Consider the following 9,220-nt stretch of genomic DNA (forward strand, 5'->3'; position numbering starts at 1 on the left):
TAATCCTGGAAGTCCAAGACAGACCGATTAAGCAAAACAAAGCAGTAAAATTCATCCAAATTGGAAAGGAAGAAGTACAATTGTCATTTTTGCAGATTATATGATTTTATTTAGAAAACCCAAATATATAACCAATATTGGAGCTAATCAATGATTTCAGTAAAGTTGCAAGATATAAAATCAATAATCAGAAATCAACTGCATTTCTATATAGTAATAATGAAACATCTAAGAAAGAAATTTTAAAACTATCCCATTCAGAATAGCATAAAAAACAAGATACATAAACATAAATTTAACCAAGGAAGTGAATGATGTATATGATGAAAACTGCAAGATTTTGTTGAAACTGGAGAAGACACAAATGGAAAAAGATTTCTTGTTCATGGGTGTAATAATTAATATTGTTAAAATGCCCATGCCTCCCAAAGCCACCTATAGATCCAACACAATCCTTAATAAAATTCCAATGGCATTCATTGTTCATAGAAACAAACAAACAGGAGAAGCGGCTGCAACGCCGAGCGGAGGAGGCAGGAACCCGAAGGCAAGCCGGAGCTGGGTGGGGACCATGGCCGGGATCACCACCATAGAGGCGGTGAAGTGCAGCAGCAGGTTCTGCAGCAGCAGGCCGATGATGCAGAGGAGAGGGCTGAGCACCTCCAGCGGGAAGTGGAGGGAGAAAGACGGGCCCGAGAACAGGCTGAGGCTGAGGTGGCCTCCTTGAACCGTAGGATCCAGCTGGTTGAAGAGGTGCTGGACCGAGCTCAAGAGCGCCTGGCCACTGCCCTGCAAAAGCTGGAGGAAGCTGAAAAAGCTGCTGATGAGAGCGAGAGAGGTATGAAGGTTATTGAAAACCGAGCCTTAAAAGATGAAGAAAAAATGGAACTCCAGGAAATCCAACTCAAAGAAGCTAAGCACATTGCAGAAGAGGCAGACAGGAAGTATGAAGAGGTGGCTCGCAAGTTGGTGATTATTGAGGGAGACTTGGCGCGCACAGAGGTGCGAGCCGAGCTGGCAGAGTCCCGTTGCCGAGAGATGGATGAGCAAATCAGACTGATGGACCAGAACCTGAAGTGTCTGAGTGCTGCTGAAGAAAAGTACTCTCAAAAAGAAGACAAATATGAGGAAGAGATAAAGATTCTTACCGATAAACTCAAGGAGGCAGAGACCCGTGCTGAGTTTGCTGAGAGATCGGTAGCCAAGCTGGAAAAGACAATTGATGATTTGGAAGATAAACTGAAATGCACCAAAGAGGAGCACCTCTGTACACAAAGGATGCTGGACCAGACTCTGCTTGACCTGAATGAGATGTGGAGCACCCCAGTCCCGCCCTGCCACTGCTCCTCCCTCTCACCCCGACTCCGCTGAGGCCAGCCTGCCCGAAGCTGACCTTTAAACTGAGGGCTGATCTTTAACTGGAAGGCTGCTTTCTCCTTTCGCCACCTCTCCCACCCCCCTATTCCTGTGTCCTTTTCACCAAACTGTCTCTGCCTCTTCCCAGAGATTCCAGTTGGGCTAGAGGCTGAACACCTTTGGGAACAACGATAAAGGGAATGTGAGCACAATGCAAAGTGTCTTTAAAAGCATGTTGTGATGTACACATTTTGTAATTACCTTTTTTGTTGTTGATGTAACAACCATTTGTAAAAAACATTCCAGATAATTCTGTAGTTCTGAAGCAGCAGTCTAATCCCTTTCTCACTTTTGGAAGGTAACATTTCAGCTTAATACATATTGCCTTCAACAGAGAGAAAGGGAAAAGGTTTGGGCCTGCCTTACTGAGAGCCTAGCAGCCCAGAGAAAGGCTCCATTTGGGGAAACCTCATTGCTCTGTAAAAAGTACCTGCCAAACCATAAAGATGATTCCAAGAGGAGTTAGCCCAAAAAAAAAAAAAGTGCTGTTCAGGTTTTCAGCTTTACGGTATCTTTGGACAACCTTTTTTTTTCTTTTTGCATCAGAAGTGACCAAACAATTAAGATGGTGAAACCTCTGAGACCAAATCCTTGTCCCAGCTCTACCCTGTTCCCAACTACTCACAGAATGGACCATGTGCCCCTTATGTTGAAGTGACCACTTATTTGCTCTTCTGCCTCCTTGAAAGAAAGCAAAGAAAATTATGTTTTGCCACTGATTTAGCCATATGAAACTCATCTCATTACCCTTTTCTGGGTCTGAAGCTGCTGTCTCTAAGAAGTGCCATCTCATTGTGCTTTGTATCGGTTAGTGCTGGAGAAATCTTGAAAAGCGTATGTACAAAACTTTAAAATTTTTCTATTATTTTGGAACTTTGCTTCTTTGGGGTTGAGGCACACTGGTCACCCCTCTGCCTATGAGAGTTCTGTACAGTCTGTGGGCTAGCAGTGTGCTGATCTTTTCAAGTTTCTTTCCCTACCCAGTCCCCCTTTTTTGATGAGGTTTCAGTGAGGTCTGTTAGGTGTGCATCCTGCTGCTTAATTGGCTTAAAATGTTCTCTCCTTCGGTGTGGTCTCTTTGGGGACCAACTGGGAGAAAAAAAACCAATAATGTAACTGTTTTGATACTGAAAATTGATAAATGTCTTTTTAAAATAAAGAACCAGTCCCTCCAAAAAAAAAAAGAAACAAACAAACAAAAAAAGTTTTCATTTATATGGAACCAAAAATGACCTCAAATAGCCAAAACAAATCTGAGGGGAAAAAACAAAGCCAGAAGCAGCACACTTCCTAATGTCAAACCATCATACAAAGTTATAGTAATCAAAACTACATCTTACTGGCATGAAGATAGGCATATAGACCAATGGAACAGAATTAAATCTCCACATATATAGGAGAAACTAGATAAATACCCAAGAAAATTGAAAGTGGGCCTCAATCTTACATCACTGTCAAAAATTAACTAGAAATGGATCAGACTTAAATATGAGAGCTGATAGCATAAAACCCCTTTTAAAAATGTAAGGAAGAAGTACCTTGACATTGATCTTGGCACAGATTTCTTAGATACGATAGAAAAAGCAAAAAAAAAAAAAAAATCAACAAGTAGGACTTAATCTCAACATTAATCTCAAAAGCTTCTGCACAGTGAAAGAAACTATTAAAATGAAAAGGCAGCCTACACAATAGGAGAAAACATTTGTGAGCAATATATCAGATTAGGGGTTAATATCTAAAGCATATAAAGAACTCCTACAACTCAACAACAAAAAACAAATGATTCAGCTAAAAACTGGGCACAGGAACTAAAAAGACATTTTTCCAAAGAAGACAACCAAATGGTCCAAGTACATTAAAATGTGCTCAACATCACTAATCATCAGGCAAATACAAGTCAAAACCACAATGAGAAAAACCTCATGCCTGTCAGAACGGCTATCATCCAAAAGACAAGCAACAAGTGTTGATGAGAATGTGTAGGAAAGGGAACTCTTGCACACCAAGGGAACCCTTGAGGGAAAGGTAAACCGTTTCTGCTACTATGTAGAATAATAGAGAAGTTCCTCAAAATTTAAAATAGAACTACCATAGACCCAGCAATTCCACCTGTGGGTATATACCTATAGGAAATGAAAACAGGATATCAAAGAGATGCATGCTGTCCCATGTTTACCACAGCAGCATTCATGAAAGAGAAGATATGGAAACAACTTTAGTGCCCATCCATGGATAAACGGCTAAAACTGATGTGGCATTTATACATGTTGTTCAGTTGCTAAGTCAAGTCTGACTCTTGAGACCCCATGGACTGCAGCATGCCACAGTTCCGTCCTTCACTATCTCCCGGAGTTTGTTCAGACTCGTGTCCATTGAGTCGGTGATGCTCTCCAGCTATCTCATCCTCTGTCGCCCCCTTCTCCTCCTGCCCTTAATCTTTCCCACCATCAGGGTCTTTTCCAATGAGTTGGCTCTTCGCATGAGGTAGCCAAAGTATTGGAGCTTCAGCATCAGTCCTTTTAATGAATATTCAAGATTGATTTCCTTTAGATTTGACTGGTTTGCTCTCCTAGCAATTCCAAGGGACTCTCAAGAGTCTTCTCCAACACCACAGTTCAGAAGCATCAATTCTTTGGCGCTCAGCTTTCTTTATGGTCCAACTGTCATATCCATACATCACAACTGGGAAAACTATAGCTTTGACTATATAGATCTTTGTTGGCAAAATGATGTCTCTGCTTTTTGATACACTGTCTAGGTTTATCATAGCTTTTATTCTAAGGAACAAATGTCTTAATTTCATGCTTCAGTCACCATCCACAGTGATTTTGGAGCCCAAGAAAATAAAGTCTGTCACTGTTTCCATCATTTCCCCATCTATTTGCCATGAAGTGATGGGCCCAGATGGCACAATCTTCATTTTTTGAATGTTGAGAGTTTCTTCAATGTATTGGAAATTTTATTTTATTCTTTTCTTAATTTATTTATTTATTTATTGAAGGATAATTGCTTTATAGAATTTTGCTGTTTTCTGTCAAACTTCAACATGAATCAGCCATAGGTATACATATATCTCCTCCCGTTTGAACTTCTCTCCCATCTCCCTCCCCATCCCACCCTTCTAGGTTGATACAAAGCCCCTGTTTGAGTTTCCTGAGCAAATTCCCATTGGCTATCTATTTTACATATAGTAATGTAAGTTTCCATGTTACTCTTTCCATACGTCTCATCCTCTCTTCCCCTATCCCCATGTCCAAAGGTCTATTCTCTATGTCTGTTTCTCCATTGCTGCCCTGTAAATAAATTATTCAGTACCATTTTTCTAGATTCTGTATATATGTGTTAAAATACAATATTTATCTTCCTCTTTCCTACTTCATTCTGTATAATAGGCTCTAGGTTCATACTGAGTTTTAAGTCAGCTTTCTTACTCTCCTCTTTCACCTTCATCAAAAGGCGCTATAGGTCCTCTTCGCTTTCTGCCATAAGGGTGGTGTCATCTGCATATCTGAGATTATCAATATTTCTCCCAGCAATCTTGATTGCAGCTTGCGCTTCATCCAGCCCAGCATTTTGCATGATATACTCTGCATAGAAGTTAAATAAGCAAGGTGACAATATACAGACTTGATGTAGTCTTTTCCCAATTTTGAACCAGTCCATTGTTCCATATTCAGTTCTAACTGTTGCTTCTTGTCCTTCTACAGGTTTCTCAGGAGGCAGGTAAGGTGGTCTCATATTTCCATCTCTTTTAAGAATTTTCCAGTTCGTTGTAATCCACACAGTCAAAGTCTTTAGCATAGTCATTGAAGCACGTGTTTTTCTGTAATTCCCTTGCTTTCTCTATGATCCAACAGGTGTTGGCAATTTGATCTCTGGTTCCTCTGCCTTTTCTAAATCCAACTTGTACATCTGGCAGTTCTCAGTTCATGTACTGCTGAAGCCTAGCTTGAAAGATTTTGAGCATTACTTTGCTAGCATGTGAAATGAGTGGAATTGTGGGGTAGTTTGAACATTCTTTGGCATTGCCCTTCTTTGGGATGGAATGACTGTGTTGACATATAAATAAATGTATTGACTTCTAGGCAGTGGCATGAGCTCACAGCAGGAAAGTAAATTCTCCCCCAGCCTTTTGTAAACAACTAATTAGATAGACTTACAGGAACTAAAGTACTTAGCACCCTAGGCCAAGGAACTCAGAGGGCTATCCAAATATAAATCCAAAAATAAATAAATGAGACCTTGGTAAGGGCTGTGGATTCAAGGAGTCAGAGAACCTTCCCCCAATAGGTCAGGAGAGTTCTGACCTGGGAAAGTACAGGCAAGAGATTTTGTGCAAGCCCAGCCTGTCTGGAGACAGAGTCCAGCAAGCCACTGCCATGGACAGACAGATGGAGAACTATACCAGAACTACCCCCCTTCCCTGGATACTGCCTGGGTAGGGAGACAGCAACTGCAACCTCTCCTGAGAGGAGGCGGAAAGTGGTAACCACCAGCTACCCAGTTTAGGGATTAGGGATGGAGAAACTTGTTTCTCTCCAACAGCACCCTGGTTTCTGGGGGGGAGGGATGGAAAGAAAGCAGATAGAAACATTAGAACATTATATGAGCAGGTTACTGCTGTCTGCTTCAGAAGTCAGCGTGGGATCTGCCCACTAGGCTTGGATTACCACACATAAGAATCTCCACCTGGCCTAAAGACATCCTCAAAGCCCCAGTGCTAACCCCACACCTGCCCCCAATTCTGCTGTCAGCTCCTGCGTGCACCCCCAGTGCAATGTGAGAGAGGCATCCAGGATACGGGGAGCTTGCTCAGAAAACAGACCGCAAACGGTGGGCAAAAGCAAAATCACAAACTTGACTTATAGCGCCACCTTCTGGAATACAAAATAAATGCTTCTAGTAGCCCTGGTCCGTTGTGGCTCAGGCAGTAAAGAACCTGCCTGCAATGCGGGAGTGGAGAAGGCAATGGCAACCCACTCCAGTACTCTTGCCGGGAAAATCCCGTGGACGAAGGAGCCTGGTGGGCTGCAGTCCATGGGGTTCGCTAAGAGTTGGACACGACTGAGCGACTTCACTTTTACTTTTCACTTTCACGCACTGAAGACGGAAATGGCAACCCACTCCAGTCTTCTTGCTTGGAGAATCCCAGGGACGAGGGAGCCTGGTGGGCTGCCGTCTATGGGGTCGCAAAGAGTTGGACACGACTGAAGCGACTTAGCAGCAGCAGCAGCAGCAATGCGGGATACCTGGGTTCAATCCTTTGGTTGAGACAATCCCTTGGAAAAGAAAATGGCAACCCACTCCAGTATTCTTGCCTGGAGAGTCCCCATGGACAGAGGAGCCTCAGGTCAGAAGAGTCAGACACGATTGAGCGACTAAGCACAGCACTACACAGTTTGTAAGAACCAAAGTAAACATAAATCCTTAACTAAGAAAGGTGTTTGCTACTTCAAATGTGAGTGCACAGTTGCATATATGCAAACACTATGAAAACTCAGGGAAATATGTTATCACAGACAGAAAATTCCCCAGCAACTGAACACAAACGCATGGAATATTATGATCTGACTGATAAAGCATTCAAAATAGCTATTATGAAGAAATTCAACAAGAAAACTCAAGAAGGCAACTTAATAAACCCAGAAATAAATAAAAACATAAGGATTTCCTTAGCAAAGACTTTGAAATTATTTTTAAAACTCTGGACTGAAGGACTCCGTGACTGAATGAGATGGAGAATGCAGTGGAGAGCATCTGCACCCAGGCAGACCAGGGGGAGCAATGGTCTCCTGGAGGACAGGCCTATAGAAAGAATACAGTCAGGAGAATGGGAGACTTAATAATAGTGAAGAAAGCCTAAGAGCGCCATTGGTTTCCATCAGAAAGGCGAATATCCAAATAATTGGGATTCCAAAGGAGAGGAGGAAAAAAGGGGACAGAGAGTTTGTTTAAAGAAACAGCAGCTGAGGGACTTCCCTGGTGGTCCAGTGGTTAGGACTCGGCACTTTCATCGCCATGGGCCTGGGCTTGTTGCCTAATGGGGGAACTAAGATCTCACAAGCCAAGTGGTCCAACCGAAAAAAGAGAGAAATACAGCTGAGAACTTTACAAACCTGGGGAAAACATAGACATGCAGGTCTATAAAACTACTAAAACATTCTACCATTCCAGTGCAAAAAGACACCATCCCTGTGTCTGGAAGAGTCTCTGGAGGAGGGTATGGCAACCCACTCCAGCATTCTTACCTGGAGAATCCCACGGACAGAGGAACCTGGCGGACTACAACCCATGGAGTTGCAAGGAGACACAACTGAAGTGACTAACACGCGCATGCGCGTGGGCTTTTCCAGTTGCAGCCAGCAGGTGGTACACAGGCTAAACTGAAATGTCAGGTTAGTTTCAGGTAAACAACAAAGTGATTCAGCGATGAACGTAGAAAGTTACCTACTTTTCCAGATTTTTTAGATTTGTATAGGTTATCATAAGATCTTGAATATAGTTCCTTGTGCTACACAGTGAATCCCTGTTTATCTATTTTAAATAAAGTGGCATCTATTAATCTCATATTCCTAATTTACCCTTTCCCCTTCCCCTTTGGTAACCATAAATTTGTTTTCTATGTCTGTGAGTCTATTTCTGTTGTAGATAAGTTCACTTGTATTAATTTTTAGATTCCACATACACATGTGTGATATTTGTCTTTCTGTCTGACTTCACTTGATACGATAATTTCTAGGTTTATTCATGTTGCTGCAAATGGTAATATTTCATATTTTTATGGCTGAATAATATTCCAGTGTGTTGAGGTCCTTTAATGGACTGGAACCTGGTGGTCCGGAGTCGACAATAAGACAGTAAAAGAGAGAGAGAAAGAGGCTGATATTCCTTGGTTTACACAGAAAGCCAATAAAGCCTTTGACACAAGGCTTGCACTGCTTCACGTACGCACCAGGCACCCTCTCGAGGGGGTGAAGGCACAGCGCACCTTCTCGGGAGAGTCTCAGAAGCCTGGGCAAGAAAGTAGCTCAGCGGGCTTCTGAACTCCAAAGAATTAGCCTGAGCGAGAGAGAGAGAGACAGAGAGAGAGAGAGAGACAGAGAGAGAGAGAGAAAGAAAGACATGAGGACCCAAGCTCTGATGGAGTAAATGTGTTTTATTCAACATAGTATGGGTATATATACTGTCTTACAAGGTAGCTATTTTCAGCAAACACAAAAATCAAAAGTCCACACTTACTAATTATCAAGAAAACACAAGGCAATCCATATCAAAGAGAGAGGGTTGTAAATAATCACTTTTACCGTATGGTTCAGAAAAAGGAAGAGGGTCGTAAATAGTTACTTATCACCATATGGAAAAACTAACGAAGGAAATGTATGCATTCCTCGGCCCCAGAGCAGTTTGCCACACCTCTTAATTCCTGAATATTCAGGAATTAATAAGGAACAGAGGATTCATGACAGATCCAAAACAGCACACGGGAAGCCTCCTGTTAAATGCTTCCTGACACATTGTATACAGGTACCACTTCGTCTTTATTCATTCATCTGCTGGTGGACATTTCAGTGCTGCTATGAACATTGGGGTGACTGTATCTTTTCAAATCAGAGCTTTCTCTGGATGTATACAGACTTTTTGATGATGGTTGTTCTAGCCAGTGTGAGGTGGTACTTCGCTGTAGTTTTGATTTGCATTTCTCTAATAATTAGCAATGGTGAGCATCTTTTCCTGTGCCAGATGGCCATCTGTGTGTCTTCTTTAGAGAAATATCTATTTAGGTCTTCTGTCCACCTTTTGATTG

The 9,220-nt window shown here is 42.1% G+C and overlaps 1 protein-coding gene across 1 annotated transcript; it reads left to right on the top strand.

Moving 5' to 3' along the window:
• The first annotated feature begins 571 nt into the window (after positions 1-571).
• On the top strand, positions 572-1,371 carry LOC128048068 (tropomyosin alpha-3 chain-like). The gene is given in 2 exon segments (XM_052640528.1): positions 572-602; positions 605-1,371. Coding segments are annotated over 2 exon segments (798 nt in total).
• Positions 1,372-9,220: the final 7,849 nt, after the last annotated feature.

The sequence above is a fragment of the Budorcas taxicolor genome, chromosome 5 (genome assembly GCF_023091745.1).
Source record: "Budorcas taxicolor isolate Tak-1 chromosome 5, Takin1.1, whole genome shotgun sequence".
NCBI classification, from domain to species: Eukaryota; Metazoa; Chordata; class Mammalia; order Artiodactyla; family Bovidae; genus Budorcas; species Budorcas taxicolor.